General features: G+C 51.7%; 7 protein-coding genes across 7 annotated transcripts; 3 read left to right on the top strand and 4 right to left on the bottom strand.

Moving 5' to 3' along the window:
• Positions 1 to 1,527: 1,527 nt before the first annotated feature.
• Positions 1,528 to 4,470, bottom strand: ALTATR162_LOCUS9611 (uncharacterized protein; the record flags this gene model as incomplete). Its single annotated transcript, XM_043317245.1, has 1 exon — positions 1,528 to 4,470. The coding sequence occupies one exon, from the start codon at positions 4,468 to 4,470 to the stop codon at positions 1,528 to 1,530; it is 2,943 nt and encodes a 980-aa protein (XP_043173180.1).
• A 746-nt stretch (positions 4,471 to 5,216) lies between these two features.
• Positions 5,217 to 6,046, top strand: ALTATR162_LOCUS9610 (uncharacterized protein; the record flags this gene model as incomplete). Its single annotated transcript, XM_043317244.1, has 2 exons — positions 5,217 to 5,306; positions 5,357 to 6,046. 2 exons carry the CDS (start codon positions 5,217 to 5,219, stop codon positions 6,044 to 6,046), a joined length of 780 nt encoding a protein of 259 aa, XP_043173179.1.
• A 653-nt stretch (positions 6,047 to 6,699) lies between these two features.
• Positions 6,700 to 7,410, top strand: ALTATR162_LOCUS9609 (uncharacterized protein; the record flags this gene model as incomplete). The annotated part of the gene is made up of 1 exon (XM_043317243.1): positions 6,700 to 7,410. One exon carries the CDS (start codon positions 6,700 to 6,702, stop codon positions 7,408 to 7,410), a length of 711 nt encoding a protein of 236 aa, XP_043173178.1.
• A 261-nt stretch (positions 7,411 to 7,671) lies between these two features.
• ALTATR162_LOCUS9608 (uncharacterized protein) lies at positions 7,672 to 9,048 on the bottom strand (the record flags this gene model as incomplete). Its single annotated transcript, XM_043317242.1, has 2 exons — positions 7,672 to 8,634; positions 8,698 to 9,048. The coding sequence occupies 2 exons, from the start codon at positions 9,046 to 9,048 to the stop codon at positions 7,672 to 7,674; spliced, it is 1,314 nt and encodes a 437-aa protein (XP_043173177.1).
• A 1,756-nt stretch (positions 9,049 to 10,804) lies between these two features.
• On the bottom strand, positions 10,805 to 11,778 carry ALTATR162_LOCUS9607 (uncharacterized protein; the record flags this gene model as incomplete). The annotated part of the gene is made up of 3 exons (XM_043317241.1): positions 10,805 to 11,349; positions 11,402 to 11,458; positions 11,508 to 11,778. The coding sequence occupies 3 exons, from the start codon at positions 11,776 to 11,778 to the stop codon at positions 10,805 to 10,807; spliced, it is 873 nt and encodes a 290-aa protein (XP_043173176.1).
• Positions 11,779 to 12,815: 1,037 nt separating this feature from the next.
• On the top strand, positions 12,816 to 13,915 carry ALTATR162_LOCUS9606 (uncharacterized protein; the record flags this gene model as incomplete). The annotated part of the gene is made up of 3 exons (XM_043317240.1): positions 12,816 to 13,318; positions 13,367 to 13,838; positions 13,895 to 13,915. 3 exons carry the CDS (start codon positions 12,816 to 12,818, stop codon positions 13,913 to 13,915), a joined length of 996 nt encoding a protein of 331 aa, XP_043173175.1.
• Positions 13,916 to 14,598: 683 nt separating this feature from the next.
• Positions 14,599 to 15,474, bottom strand: ALTATR162_LOCUS9605 (uncharacterized protein; the record flags this gene model as incomplete). Its single annotated transcript, XM_043317239.1, has 1 exon — positions 14,599 to 15,474. One exon carries the CDS (start codon positions 15,472 to 15,474, stop codon positions 14,599 to 14,601), a length of 876 nt encoding a protein of 291 aa, XP_043173174.1.
• Positions 15,475 to 16,542: the final 1,068 nt, after the last annotated feature.

The raw sequence follows: 16,542 nt of genomic DNA, 5'->3' as shown, positions 1-16,542 counted from the left end.
TGAAGGACATCAGCTTACGACTGAAACCTTGGGAACTCACAACAACAACCCCTAGTCAACTTCAACTCTGTTAGCCAAAGTCGCCAAGCGCTTATCCTTTTTGTACATTGCAATTTCTGCTTTTTTTTTTTTTTTTAGCTTCAGCTATCAAATATCCCCGTAGAGTTCCATCTCGCACAGCTAGTAATATCCATATAAATTTTGGCCTTTCGATCTGAGAGGCCTATTACCATGTATCATTCCCACATTTGTGCTCGCGTGTGTGTATGTGTGACGTCGATGTGTCTCCACACTTGATCAAAAGGTGGGATAATAAATTATCCAGCGATCAAGGGAGTGAAACAACCAGAGATGTCTCAGCTTCGCCCATCCAGAATCGCACGCAAACGACGCGCGCACCCAGCTTCAGTAAGAAAACACCGGAATCATCATCATGATCATCATCAGCGCAAACAGAGTGAGACCAAAAAGTAAGCCATACAAAGCAGGCACCAAAAACAAGCTCATAAGCTCCGGCTTGGCACATGGCACATGTCTTGTAGTTACCGATCCACGGGAGCAGGGTCAGTTTAGCCAATTCAACCGACGGACTGTGTTCGTGGCCGAGAGCCCGAGACGCATGTTGTCGATCGATGGATGGAGTGACGACTAGGGCATGATGATGTAGGGTGGTACAGCATAGCATAGCGTCAGTAGGGCAAAGTGCTTCACATGTGTTTGAGAATCGCATAATCAACAACGCACCGCGGAAACAAGTCCGCATGCGATGATGCCCGACGAGCGTAGGTTAGAGCCAGTGATAACGGGAGAGTAACATGGTTTTTGTTACTTGCGTGCGAGTATCGCGTGATGACTCGCGAGTTGGAGAAAAAAAAAGTAGCAAAGAGTACTGGAACTTTACTCGCTTTCTTGGTTGGAAAGTCTTTTTTTTTTGAAACTCATTTTTGTTCTTTTAGACACTTTTAGGAAACAAGAAAATGATTCGCAGGTAGGGTAGAATAATAATCGTTGCTTAATCAGGGGTAATCACAACTCAAGCAATCAAAGTAGAGAGGAACGCGATCAATGAGTAGCCACTATAAAGAATGACTTGTTCTCCCTTGTTTCGAGTAGAGAACATTGGAAATTAAAGACGAATAGTTTTACTTGTACACATGGTTTAGACTGGTAGATGATTTGAGCTGGACTAATTGATATAAAAAAAAGTAAGAATAACACAGACGACGTTGCAAAACTTGGGAAAGAAAAGTTTTGACAGATGGTATAGCCTAAATTTGCATCATGGATTCAAAATATTCACAAAGGATTTCAGTTGAATCTTTGATTCGTCCTATACTATCCATACACATCTCTACTAAACTCATATCTTTTCCCTTCATCTCATCCATACCGCAAGTCTTGGAACATCATGACCATGACCGTCATGCATCGTTCAGATGGCTGTCCAGCCGGCCATCCATGATATCCCTATCCACCTAGCAATGCAAAAAGCGCCCGGAACAATGCAAAAAGGAAAGTAAATGCTCTTCAGCGTCCACGTCTAGCTACGTCTTCCAAAAAACCCAGCAGGAAAGTCTTATCCACAGGACTCTTACCCTCGCCTGTGCTTCCTGTTCTAGCTTGACCACCAAGACCAACAAGACTGACACCTTCGTTCTGAGGCAGGCCAACACCTGCGTCTACTGGGTGACTTGTGGGTGGTATGACGATGCTGGGCGCTGTTCCGTCTCCGATGCTGCTGATACGACTCCTATTCGCAATTCCTTCCGGGCTAGTTGCACCTACACTACCGTTCGTAGGCAGCGGGCTGACTGGGCTGACGAGACCAGACACGGTTGTCTTGGGAGTGGGCGGCAAAGGAGAGCGGGCTGGTGGGATCGGGCTCTGCGTTTGGGGTTTGGGAGATGGTGATGGTTTGTTGCCGAATAGGGAGAGCAGGGCGTTCTTCTGGGCTGCAGGTACGGATTCACGACGGTCCATATCGGATAAGGGTGGAGGAGCAGGCGAGCGAGATGGTAATACCGCGGGTTGAGCTGGTGGAGGTTGTGGAGAAGAACCCTTGAACATGTCCAGCAAGCCTTGTTTGTGCGATGTCGGCTCTCCTGAAGCTATACGACATGGATAATCAGTAAGATGCGTTATAGCAAAGATTGGAGTTAGCATGAGGATGCACATACCTGCCTGCCCTGGCACCTTCATCTGTTGTTGAGGCCTTTTCAGGATCTGGGGCTGGAACGCCATTTGCGGCGATCCAGATACTTCCACCGGCGGCGTAGGTTTAGGTGAAGCTTGCGGCGTACGCTTGAGTATCTGCTGAGGCATAAAGGGCATGTTAGTGGCAGGCGACGGTCCGCGTGAAGTGCCATTTGTCGCTTGTCTGTTCTTCTTCATAGTATCGAAATCCGGGGCATTGACTGGTCCGCTCACAGTAGCCGACGTCATATTTGTCTTGTTTGATGGAGCGTTGAATACAGCAAGAAGAGCCGCATTGGGCTGTCTGGAAGGATTCGCGACAGGTTGCGCAGAAACGTATGCTGGCGTAGTGGGGAATGCAGACAGCTCTGCAGGCGGGGGCTGCGGACTTGGAAGCGGTGGTGTAGATTTGAACATGCTCAATAAAGAATCTTGATGGGCGTTCCTTGGCTTGGGCTGTTCAGGTTCGAAGCTTGAACTGATAGGAGGTGACTGAAACTGTGGCGGACTAGGGATGAATTGTGCTTGCGGTGATACAAGACCGTGTGGCCTGTGTTGAGGCATTGGGTGTTGTATTCTCGGCGTTGTTTGTTGGCTTCGATGTAGTGGAGCAGCGATCGTAGTCTGGGGCGATGGCGGGAAAGTAGGCTGTTGATTATCATTCTTGAACGAACTCAGCAGTCCAAGTGCATGCACATTGAGATTCGGTGCGGGCAACTTGGATGCCGGTGGTATCGCCGGTCTACCATTTCCGCTTGCAAATTGTGAATCGCCAATCTCTTGGAATTCCGGCCGCGAATTGCGTTGATCAAACGCTTGCTGCATGTTAGGTGGATGGGGTGAAAACATATGCTGCTGCTGCTGCTGCTGTTGTTGTTGTTGTTGTTGTTGTTGTTGTTGTTGTTGCGGTAGCTGATGCATGAAATGAGGCGACATATGAGGCGGTGGTGGTTGCATGCCATGCATGTGGCCTGGAGGCCCTGGAAACGGCAGACCTTGGTGGGGTGGGAAGAAGGGCGGCGGAGGCCCCATATTGCCCATTTGGGGAGGCCTAGGGCCGTGTTGACCATGAGGGCTTGACGGCTGCACAGGCGGGGACATGATCTGCTCAAATGGCGTCCGAGGCTGCTGGTTTCCCGCATGTTGGTTGTTGCCTTGCTTGAACAAGGCCAGAAGCGGGTTTCCTTGAGGTGGTGGCTGGCTAGGGGCTTCCACGGGCGGTGATTGCATGCCTACGCTGAGTAGGCGTTTGAGCGCTTCTGCCGGATCCTGACTCTGTTGTGGTGGTGCCTGGTGCTCTTGGGACAGCTCTGGGTAGGAGTCGCTCGGGCGGTGACCGCGACCCAACCGGGCCACCATATCTGCAAAGTTGCTGGCTACCTGCGCATCTGCGACGGGAGCTGCTTCGTCGGCCGTAGTCTCGTATAACGAAGATTGAACATGCTCATCATCGGTCCCTGCTACTGGTGCTGGAGCCATGTGGGCGCTGTTCCGTGCTCGTTGCCTTCCAAGCTTGTGCTGCTGCTTGATCCACTGCTTCAGAGGCCCCAAAAACGGCGCGACCATGTAGAAGCTGCTCTCTTTGATCAGATCTTGTCCATTGCCCTGCTGCTGTTGCACCTGGTTCTTCCGCCTCAAGGTAGGTAGATCGGTGAGTTTGTACCAGTCGATCTTTGAGATTTCCTTTCTCGTCTGTGGCTCAAAGTACGTGTCCATGGGTACACCGCGGAAGACGTACAGCATCATACTCTGCTCGCGCATCGTGACGGTGATCTTCTTCATGTGTTCGTCCGGCTCGACCAGATCAGCCTTCCTCAGGTCGAAGCCTGTCTCCTCCCAAACTTCTCGTACGGCGCAATCGAGATCGGCCTCTTCCTTGTTGATCTTTCCTCGTGGGAAACTCCATTTTGCACCCTTCTTCCAGCCCTTGACGAGTACGGCGTGTGTCATTTCCTCGTTGAGCATGATGGCCCCGCGCACCGGGACCCGTGTCTTGTAGGCGAGGAACTGCTCGTAGGCCTGCTGGTGCAGCTCCTCGGAGTATGCAGAGAAGAGCGGGCAGTGCTGGAACATGAGCTGGGAGAACTTGCGCAGATGCATCGAGGGCAGGTTGTTGGGGTCGAGGGGACGGATGAAGTCTTCGTAGAACCATTGGGCTTCCTCGATCTGGAAGCATATTCGCTCCACCGACTGCAGTTCTTCATTGGGAAGGTTGACAATGAAGCGCACGCAGAGGTCGTCCAGCCAGTCAACTAATGTTCGGTTTGTGTTTGTCATGGTGAATGTATGTCTGGCCCGTATCGAGCATGCCGCGTACAGGCCGTGTCGCAGAGAGTGGGGAGATGTGCACTCGGGCACCAGTCAGCCAGCTATCGCGTCGCGGGCGGGCGGCGGGTAGTAGCGAGAGATCTAGATGCGAAGATGCGCGCAGTGAAGGGGTGCACAGCCGCAAAGAGGGTCGAAGAATATGGCGTCGAGTCGGCGAGCGTGTTGTTGATGTGTTGTCAAAGGCCTATCGGAGAGAGTCGTCGTGGCTGCAGTTGGCTAGAGTCGGCAGGAGCGATCGACATCAAGTGTGGCGGCCGTGGCTGTGCTCGCAGGCGAAAGAAGGAACGAGCGAGAGCCATGACGTTTGTGTCTGGGATCGCGTCGCAGAATCAGGGCACTCTCCAGCGATTCACCGCCAGCGTCTTGATGCGATAAGTAGGCCCGTCGTCTTCACTTCTGTCGCTCCTTCACTCGCCGCCCTTCACAGCATAAATTATACATTGTTCGTTGCCAGTCGCACTCGCCAGCTATACATAGGGCAGCGACGCGCCCGTTTCACATTTTCAAAGGGGAAGCGCCGTCCGCCAACCACACAACAAGCGCGCTGTGGGATACCCGCACCACCACGCACTGTCAAAGGACCCGTTTGAACTGCAGAGACATATAAGGCTTCTTTTGCGGTCTCGTCTACGGCTGTATCCATAGCACCTTTCACACCTCAACACCACAAACTACCCCAGACACTACCACCCAACATGGCCGGCGTTGTCGCTAAGTACGCAATGAAGAAAGCGTTGGGGAAGGAGATGGAAAAATACAAGTCCAAGGACGTATCCGGTCCATATGTTGGTAGCCACTTTTTCGCTTCATATCGCACAAACTAATTGCCTTGCAGGATCCCTACTACGCGTTGGTACCAGACAAGAAGAAGCCAAACAAGATGAGGAAAGTCAAGAAGCAGATCCCGGACTATCTTTCCGACAATGATGTCAATGTCTTAGCCAAAGCCCGCAAGACCGCCTACAGGCTGGACTACGCCCTCTTCACCCTCTTTGGAATCCGATTTGGATGGTCTTCAGTCATCGGCCTTGTCCCTGCCGTGGGTGACGCCGCAGGTTCGGCCTTGGCCTTGAACCTCGTTCGGAACATGATGAAGGTTGATGGCGGTCTGCCGGTTTCTGTCCTCATCATGATGCTGTTCAACGTCGCCTTTGACTTTCTGATTGGCCTTGTTCCCTTCCTTGGCGACCTTGCCGATGCAGCAGTCAAGGCCAATGGCAAGAACGTTCGCCTACTCGAAGAGCACCTCGACAAGCTCTACAAGCCCAAGGAACTGGTGGACAGAGATTCCAAGCTGCCAAGGGAACGACGACCGCGCCCTGCCTCCGTCTATGTTGACTTTGACGATGAGATTGATGAGCGCCGCAACACTTTTGAGGATGACCACGATGACGTTCGCCACCCGCAGCGTACCTACGGTGCAGGACGTGTCCAAGACGAGGAGATGGGCGGACGATACGAACCTCAACGATCGCACAGGGACGAAAGACCCAGCCGCAACAACACTAGGAGTAGCAGACGTTGATGAGTTTCCTTGTGTCTCCTTTCATAATTTCATGTTTCATTACTGGATATCAGTCCTGTTGCTAGACCGCTATCTACATCTCGCGCATTGCACAATTGGCGTTGGCGGTTTCTCGAACTCTCTTTAACACTATACCCTGAGCGTTGTTGACTGTACAAAATAATATTATGTATACTCTTTTAATATCTCCCATGTGTCATCTGGATTTCAGCACTCTTTTCGTTTGTAGTCTAAGCTCCATCCACGTTCCGTTGTGGGCACACAAATGTGCCGTCACATTTGCAGGTAGGGCAAGACTTCCCAGCCCTGCAGCAGCGTGTGCTTAAGTTCTTTCGAGTACCAATGGCAACTCTTGGCCACGTCGTACCTACATATATACTATCTAATCCAACACACCTATCCGTTTGTTCGTCAACGGTCTGTGCGTATATCTTCTACCTTTATTCACACACGTGCCCAACATGAACTTCTGACCTCTGCTCAAGTAGTATAAATCTTCAGAACCTCCCTCTCACTTTCCCTTGCGAGCTCAGGATTCCCTTGCCTACATCCGCGCTCAGCGACGCTTGCGACGGCTTTCCCAAAGCATCATACAGTGAGTCCTTCACCTTCAGCTCACACAACCTTGGCTTACCGTCCTAGCTCATTACGCCATGAAGTTTCTCATCATCCTGTCCCTCGCTCTCGGCGCCATCGCCGCAGCGATCGTTGCGCCTGAACAGCCCACCTCACCTGGAACCCACATCATCGCCCTCAGAGGCTACGACGGTACCTCCACCTCCGAGATACTGCTCCTCTCAACCGAAGGCGAGCCCATCCACCCAGCGCCCGCATCTGGAGCCTCCAACAACGACATCGCCATCCCCGCCACACCCACAACCCGCAAAGCCGCCAAAGTCACCCAGCTCTCGCGCCCTCACGACCCCGAACCCATCATCATTCTCCCCTTCCACTTCCAAGCCATTGAAAACTGCATGTCGGACAACACTATAGCAGCCCGTGGCGTGTACGTCAACCGCGACTACGTCTGGGCGTACAACTTCCCCCCTGGCACTACTAAAGTTGTCGAGCACAACGTCGACGGGTACCCCTATACCTTCCTTGTAGGACCCTTTGATTACGGAAGTAGCACCTTGCATTTCTCGTATGATAATGGGCCTTGGAAGTGCGATTGGAACGACCAGGAGACGTGGAAGGAGTGTGGCGAGTGTAGAAGTGGGTTGTGGAATGCAGATAAGCTTGATTGCGGTAACGCGGGTGGGGTGAAGACGAGGAGCAAGGACATGGATTGTTCCTTTATCATGGGGTGGAGGAGTCAGCTTACGGGTACTCCGATACCAAACTTACCACCGGGTTCCAAGTGATGGCGGTATCGTCAGGAGTTCACAGACCTGGCTTGTACACACCCAAACAGAACGTTGAGATTATACGACAAATAGTATGTTTATTAGTTCAGGGTATCCAGATATCCCAGTGAGGCCGTCCAACTCGACAATTAAGGTATTCCCATGATAATTCGCCAGCCTTCATTAACCAAGATTCCCGATCCTAGTAAGACGCCGATACCCAATGCTTGGCATTAACCTATTCATTACCTCCACACTCTCCTACACAGACAAACTCGTCTAATCAACAATGACGCCCTTACCGCCAAATCTCTTATGGTCGTAGTCATTATCATCATCATCACCATCCCAGTGAACGGCCTTTCGCGCAGGCTTGTGAATACGTACGCACCATAGGAAATAGTCCTCTAGTGGTAGCAAGTTCAACAATACTCTATTGCCAGTCCATGCTAATCCGCAGACCATGGCACCAGCCACAGCATCAAGGATGAAATGGTTCGCTGTAGCTACAATAGCTACAAGGATGATAGCGGGGTATGCGACACCCAGGAAGATGCAGAGTATGCGACGAGGCGAGGGAATGCGCATGCGCAGACCCATTGTGAGCGCGACAGTGCGAGACCGGCGATGCTGAGGCGCAAGCGGGATTGACATGATGGTGAGGCCGATGAGTAGCGAGTATCCAAAGTGGAGCGAAGGCATGGCAGCATATTGGTTACAGAACTTGTTTTGTGTCCATACGCTGCTCTCGCCTTCGGCGCCGTGAACAGTGTCGACGAAACCGAAGCTGCGCGCTTCTTTGCCTACCGAGCCGGGAACCTCGGGGTCGGAGAGAAGACGGGGCGGCATGCATGGCCACAGTGTGAAGACGATGAAAGCAATCAGATTGCAAGTAGCCATCGTCCTGCGCCTCGCAGCATACAGCTTTGGGCCTGCAGGGCTGCCATCTGCCTCGCCCATTGGCTTGTTGTGGAGGGGAAGATCGATGCGGTTGCGCGTTGTGGTGTAGTAGAAAAGCCATACTAGGAACAAGATTGTACCTGGAATATGGATGAAAGAGTATGTGCGGTTCGTCCAGTGGAGGAGGAAGGGATGCTTCAGGAACCATGCTTGGACGTCGAGTTCGAAGAAAATGTGCAACTTCTGTTCGAGGTGGATGAGTTGGAGAGCGTGGCGACGAGCGACGTTTACGGTGCCTTCGACCATTGTCACGGCCGAGAATGCGCGACCTAGTTGGTACACCTAGTGATCAAGTTAGTGACTCTGTATAAACAAATCCAGTAGTGTTCGGGCAAGATTGCTTACCCAGTAGATAAGTGCCCAATACCAAGCTTCCACAAGGAAGGGAAACTTCTGTAGCAATCGACTGAGGAAATAATCCTTGAATCGTCTAGTATTCGGGCTCATGACATCCTTCCTCATGCCCAGAACTACAACCTCGCGCTTCCTCCATTTTGGTTCCTCGTCGACGTTGGCTAGAAGTGATGCGCTGGACGACGGACTAGATCGACCGGAATCTGGAGAACTTGAGCGCGGCGAGTTTTGATACACTCTCCGTCGACCGAAGAGACGATATTCTGTGTTTCGATTTACCCATGTACCACCGAAGAGTAGGGTGACTACCACAAGCGGTTCTATGAAGGCTCCTGCGCCCATGGTGGGGGTTTGTGGGCGAAGACAGGCGGTGATGCTAGGTGTTGGCGCGCAACTTTCAAGGACCGCGACAGATGTGATTTCAGAAGCTCGAGATTTGACTGCCGAGAGGAAGCCGAATGTATTTGTAGGGATGCCGGAAGTGTTTGACTAGGCTGACAGCCGATTGATCCGGATATCCCTGGGCAGATGTCCAGGCGCAAGGCAGTGTCTTGCCTTGCACGTTCTCTTGTGAGTGTAGGAAAGAGCAGTTCCGGGAGTCTGGAGAGTAAAGAGGTGATCTACGACAAGCTTCAAGAGACAAAGTAAGGAACAGGCAAAAAGACTGGCCGATTCCGAGGGCTACATCCTACACTAAAGGCAAGATGCATGGCGCATAGTGAAGTCAGCGGAACGCACGGCATGCGAAAGGTGACTAAACAGCAGCCACTGGGACAGACCAGCCATGGCAGGCGGATGGTCGGACGAAACTGCTCTGCCCTAGCATTCGGTGCGGCGTAAACCTCCAAAGTGCTGGATGCAGGAAGAGCCGGCTTTCCGTTGTGACTGGTGGCTTAGTGTCGCGTGCCGACATGTCATTTGCCGCAAGTTACGTCACTAGTATTCCAGAGTTCAGACAACAGTACTCGGCCCCAAGCCCATTTTGCGCTTGGATACCTGAAGAATGCTAATAGTAGAGAAATCCCATCCTCACTGCGATGCGCGCATCATGCCCAAAGTTTGACGCTGGCTGTTTGCGTGCTGAAGTTTTGGTGCCTGGCAATTGTCGTGGTTGGCCGCACGAGAACACGCGACTATCATCTACAGGCTTAGCTTCCGTCACGTACCGGAGCTAGCCGTTTTAGGTGCGCAAGCATAATCTTTGATACCGATCGAGGCTGATCCTGGTGAAGTGAGTACTATTGTACAACGGACTTTCGCATATTACTGACCCCGATACGCTTACAGCCTTACCGTCTGGTGATCAACTTTACACTCGCCATCCTTCCCAGCCAGCATAGCTTTCGTCGTAGCATAGAAGTGGCTTGACCCAAGTAGGGTATAGACAAAGGCTTCTTCACACTTCACCGCATCTGTTCGTCCTCCAATATCTCGTGAATTTTAGGATGAAACAGGTCCTTTGTGCGTCTCTTGTATATAGATACCTCCTTCTACGCAGCGACAATTCCGCACTGGAGCGACAATCGTCCGGACGCGCTTCTCGGCTGAGCATTGCCTCGCATGCTTCCTACCAACCACATCACCGACTCGGAGTAAGCATACGGAAAACAACACTTCTCACCTACGGCTAGAGCATACTATACATGAATCGCATTGGACCGCTTGAGACTGGGAAACACGCCACACACTAGAGATGTCGGTAATAGATGTCAAGTATAATATTCTTGGATTACATAACGACAATCGGATAAAAGTGTGGTTACTAGCCCAACAATCCTCTTGCGACGGACAGTGGCCTACCAGAGACGCCAGAATACCGCGCAACCTATGGAAGACATGACGTACAGCGAATGTATCGACTGCGAGGTGCAATGAAGCTAACAGTCTTTTCAACGCTCAAAGATGCCAAATACAAAAGGAGAGCAGCGTTTAGCTGTAACGACGTAGGAGACGCATGATTACAAATGAACCCCGAGTTTCCTGGACGCCTCGCTGAATAGGACAAAAGAGTAAGGAAAGGTATAGTAGTAACAGGAGATCGACAAACAAAATGGGTTGGTGTCATCGTCGGGGATGACTGGTAGTGCGCGCATCGCTCTCAACAGGCAACGCTGTTAAAAGGTGCGCTTTCTTGGAGGTCCTCGACAAGAGCATCCACGTTGCTGAGGTACCTTCCCAGCATATGCTGCTTCTCTTCTTGCGACCGGATGTGTTTCCTCGCCGCACCTCCGCCATCGTCGCCAGTCGCAGTGCTACCCCGCCGCTCGAAAGCATTGGTCAGCTTGCTCGGACTCCGCTGTGGGCCCGAAACTGGGATCTCAGGCATGAGGTAGAAGTATAGAAACTCTAGCAATTTGACTTTGACGTTCTGTGTGGTTTCTTCGTCCTTGAACAAGCTTGTGACGGTCAGGAGACCGTCCATGTGTTCAAACACTCGCGTGTTCTGTGGTGTCGCGAGAAGTGCTGTAACGAGGACGAGGAGGGCTTGCGATTGGATGGCGGGGCAGTTGTAGGGGTCGAGCAGATCGAGGAGGAGGTTCATGTAGACTTCGCGACCGAAGATGATGCGCGATGGAGGGTGCAACAAGAGCAGACCTTGTATGTTCGATAACGAGGAGAGGATGAGGATGTCGTTTTGGCCATCTAGGATTTGGTGGTTAGCTGCTGTTCAACATGTTCCTGGCGCAAGTCTTACCCTTACTGCTTCCCATACCCAACAATCGATCCAAACAATCGGCTACCCGTGTCACAACTGTATGATGTTAGTCATACTCTATATATGCTTGAAGCTTGGCACTCACCATTCCATTCAAAGCCCTCTTGCAACCGAAAGAACTCCCTAAAGGCAAGATCGTCTGACAATTGTCCCAGCTTCTTCGGTGTTGGTTGTTGTTGATCGCCCAGATTGAGCGCAGAGGCGTTCCGTCGGTGGCCTGGTGGTGAGTGTCTCGGCTTGCCGCTGGAAAGGCATATCTGCGCCAGCATGCCCTCGATCTGGCGTAACCCTTTGCGAATCTTCTGCGTGTCCTTGGACGCTATGTTGTCGAATGCGAGGGAGAGTAGGGCCTCCATTGTGCAGATGCTCTCGAATTACCGTTGCAGAATTGTAGTGACAGCCTTATCAACAGGTGTTAATATATGCTGCAACTAACAATGCAGTCGAGATGTTGTTGAGATCAAGCGTGGCAGATGCAGGAGTCGGTAGGGGAAGTCGGGAGGGGGGGTTGCATGCAGCTAAGAGGTCCAAAGTGTGGAGTAAGCAATATTTTGAGCCTTGTGTGGGCCGCAAGATTCAGGCTTGGTTCTTCTAGAGACGGCCGACCACGGGCTTGCGATTGAGCGTTGTGTCATCGATAAACACCCGCCGTTGTCATGGTAATAGAGACCCACCGGCGGCGGATCGAGCCGTGCACTACTAGCCTCGGCAGCGCATCACAACCATAACCCAACACCTCATCTTGCGCGACACCCTTACCTTGTCGCGACAACCATATGACCCCTTTGCTATGCCATAGTCTCTGCTAGTAAGATGACAGCCGCATCGCGACGGACAACGTGCGGTCAAAGCCTCTGAGAACTCTGCATCCTACCAGGACCCACAGGGCTAACTACGTCATTTTCGACTCGCAATGTGTGTCTGGATGCATTGCACTTTTGAGCGGGATTGGACTTGTGCGATGTCGCTTCTAAGAAGGGAAATACGAGGATGCGTGACGAGATGCGTGCAGCTGGCCGAATCACAGCCTTTCCGTTGCTGTTCACCGGACCTTGGCGCAGCAACTCAGCTATGCCATTATGGCTGACCGCGGATTCCTTTTTGCGGCGATCATGCCTTTGCAGCAAAAGGCTTCAACGCCAAACCTCTTTCTCGTGACCTGATGCATACTTGAGCAAGAAAATGCCCGTGGTGGTATACCTTGTTCCGAGCCTCAGCCGCTCAGCCTTGTGTGCGAACCATCGTCCGCCTTGGACGATTATTATACATTTCACGGTCCGCAACTATGTAATGCTTGACTACTTCTATCTTTGGGACGCTGTTACCTCCAGGCTGCAAATTGGCACCTACATTCATCAAACACGGTAAATATCGGCCATTCGTTAATCCCAGCATGAAGGAAAGCGTTTGGGCAGGTTGGACCACTCCCATTTTTGTGATCCGATTCGCACTGATCACACCGACCGTATTCTACTGGACCTATGGAGAAGAGCACTACACAATTGTCAGCCGCGATGTCGAGTTATTCAACGACACCTACGACACGGCCATCGTCACCAGCGAAAGGTTGGCAGCCAAATGGGGATTCATTTTATTCCTGTATAACATGGTCATTCTTCTTCCTTCAATAATCTTCATACCTCCGATGAACATACTTCTGGCAATTGTCGACACCGCGTTCACCGTTTTTGTATCGATCACTACGCATTCTCAGACTGCATACATACCTTACAGCCTGGACAAATGCCGTGACCCAGTAGGCCTGGAATTAAGCCGACCTCCAGGCACGAATGAGAGCTTTTTTGCTGCTGCCGGAAGGCTGAACGAAACAATCGCAAGTCCTACTAAGATGTGCTGGGACTTTGTGAAGGAACGCCAATATGGGATCGCACTATCGTAAGCTGTATTTGAGCGCATGCCTGAGTCTGTTGCTGACCGCAAAAGTTTTTTCTATGCCCTAATATCTTTCCTCGGATTGTTTACATTCTTTGGCCAGATTCGACAAGCCAAGAAGGACAACAAACCCATTCTTGATCTATTCACAGAGGGGCTCAGCTTCATCGGGCGCTGCCTGTTCTGCTTGATAAAATGGCCAGCGGTAGTCTTGTGGTTCGTTCTGCTCTACACTCCAATTTTGGCCTTTCGATGCCTACCCATAAGCTTGAAAGCCCCGGTGCGATCAGGGCGTCGGTGCGTCGTCAAGACTGTACTAGGTGCAGAGCAAAAGACGGAGATCATGTTATCAGAGCTGAAACACGACTTAACGAAGGGAGAAGATACAGTGAAATTGTACCAAAGTAGTGCTGGAACGCACACCGAGCTAGCACAGTTCCTTGGCATCTACGACATGCTCGTCCTGGTTGCTAAAAACCTACACTACGCTGATCTCATCAACCTATCAACCGTCTCGAAGTCAGTCCGCGGATCTGTCCTACCCTCAAACGACGTCTCTCGCCGACTCAACATGTTCAGGCTATATACATGCGGACCTGATAATAAAACCACTTGCTGGAGCTGCACGAATCAGATATGTGACGACTGTCAGGTGAACTTTCCACTTCGGCAAGCAGTTATATTCCACCATGTCGACAACTGCGTACCCTATTGCGCATCGTGCCATTATATGTATATCCTTGGCCATTCCCGCGTACGTCAAGAGCGATTTAAAGGAGACCCACCTTGCAAATGCGCTCCAGAACCAGCTCAACGAGGAAAGTTCTTCTGGCGTTTTCTGAACAAGCGCGCATACTACACTGAGCCACTAGGCTTTCCCCGGACGGGTAGGCAAGTCTGCCATAACTGCAGTCACCTAGGTGAGGAAAAAGTGTTCTTGCAAAAAGGCAAGAACGCAGTGTTGATGACGAAAAAGGGCTTGAAGAGCAATGGGGAAAAGTGGAAGATGTGTGCAAATTTAGGATGTGGACGGACTCTAGGATCTGGTCCCAGATATTGGATATGCAAGCTATACGGTTGTGAGAAAGAGTGCCGAAGTACTGTTCACCAAGCATGGGGCAGCAAGACCGACGATGGAGTCATTGGTGAAGCTCTCGTCTGATAGAATATTGTCAAATGGGAGTAAGTTGTAGCCACCCCGCACGGTGCAACGCTATATGCTCAATATTATTACATTATTAGTGTTGGGGTTATTACTCGAATAAATTGACTAGTACTATTCTTTATACCATCATGGCAGCAAAGACACCAGCTGCGAGCGCAACAGCACTTCCACCAAGCTTGTTCGCCGCTCCAGTGAATTCAGCCGGGTTGCTGCTCGTCGGGCTGGGCATACCCATTGTTCCATTAGGAGCAGAAGTTCCGTTACCACCCTGCATAAGCTCGAAGTTCGCACAAGTGATCCTCGTGGTATTACCAGTGTGCAAGACAAAGGCCAATCCACCAAAGAACCCTGCGCTGCCCTCCTCAACACTGAGGTACGGGTCTACGAAGCTAGTCGAGAAGGTTCCCTCCGTCATGATCTTGCCGCCGTGCTTGCCGGCCAAATCACCGACCTGGCATGTTTCGGGCAACGCGGGGTCGCACATAACGAGTTCGCCGCGGTTGGTGGGGTCCAGGTGGCCCATAGTTGCGGTGCAGTTTCCGTCGGCGGGAACGGCAAGGGCGTGGATGTGCCAGTTGAAGGGGCCGAATTGTGCTTGGTCGGGCAGGTCAGAGAGGTTGACGGTGAAGTTTACACCACCGGCGCCACCAACAGCCTGAATAGATCCTGAGACAGTGCTGCCGATGAAGGGGTTGTATTGCTCCTCTGGCATGGTGGCGCGGTAGGTGGCTGATGGTTGGTTGGACGAGGCTGTGGCGGTACCCTCGAGACCACCAGTCTCGCCAGGGAGGTAGCCTGGCGCAGGAGGGAGAGGAGAGACAATGGCGCCCTGGATAGTATCGACACCAGTGAAAGGAGTTGCTGTTGGAGTCGCAGGGATGACCCCGGACTTTGCAGTTGCAAGGACGACAGGCGCAGGAGCGCCCTCTTGGACTAGCTCCTGGCCGTAGGCTAGAGCGCCAAAGGCGAGAAGGGAGAAAGACTTGGACAGCATCTTTCAGGTTCGGTAATTGGTTTTTGAGAGGAATGAAGGTATCAGAGGTGTGAATGCTTGACTGCAAGTGGCAGAGGCTACTGCTTTACACTTTATACCATCCAGAAGATCGATATACGCTTCGTCAGGTTTGCAAGCAGCAGGTAACGCCTCCATTCAATAGACGCCCCTGGGCGCATCCTAAGTGACATCAGTACACTGTCATCCTACTATCTCTTCGCGTCCTCCACCAACAACACTCATCCCATAAACGCCTCAAGTCGAGTCAACTGGGCTCATCCCTCCGTTGCGACGACAGTGACAGTACGCCCTCGCCTGCGCATGCCAACCGCACCGATGGGTTCAACAAGCCCCATCTCTGATGTGCCAACGGATAAATCGTGCCGTTAGCTGCTCTAGGCGTCCCTCGCGGCAATACATAACTAATACCGGTCGCAAGATTAGCGAAGCGGGAAAGGCAACGGAGTCTGCAGCGAAACTTTCCAAACAAGCCTTTAACAGGCTCAAAACGTTCGGGTATTTGTACAGCCTGCATTAGTGCCATCTGGGGTACATGCCAGAACCGTGCCTGACATCAGCGTGTGGAGAACTTGGCATCGATGGCGGTCTTGGTTCGAGATGGCAGATTGTAGAGGGTGATGTCAACAATCGATGCATGCGGAGTGCTAAGCGAGGCTATGACAGCGTCGCGCGCGCTAGACCGTGGACTGAGCTGCATTGTTCCTCCGCGGGCGCCATAGATGAGGTGACGCGTCGATGTAGACGAAAGGGAAACTGTATGTTTTGGCGAGATGAGGTGTTGCTGCTTCTTTGGCTGTGTGGCAGTGAAATGCCGGAGGCACGCTTGCAAGCTCGCGTCAAGAGGTTGGCGCGACGGATACCTTGCTTTGAGAGTATTTGGAAGACATACATGCTGTCGGTGGGCGCTTTGTTAGCATCTGGTTTGTTGAATCCCTTCTCGTCAAATCGTACGATTGCGCCTTTCTGCGGCCTCGTGACTTCAGGTCTGCTGTAGTCTGTAGCCTCATCTTCTTTTCTGAAACCAGAGAACCATGGGCAATTTTCTTC

Source organism: Alternaria atra (genome assembly GCF_907166805.1).
Source record: "Alternaria atra isolate CS162 genome assembly, contig: 30, whole genome shotgun sequence".
NCBI lineage: Eukaryota > Fungi > Ascomycota > Dothideomycetes > Pleosporales > Pleosporaceae > Alternaria > Alternaria atra.
Note: the sequence above shows the minus strand (reverse complement) of the source record. Positions and strands in the feature narration are given on the sequence as shown.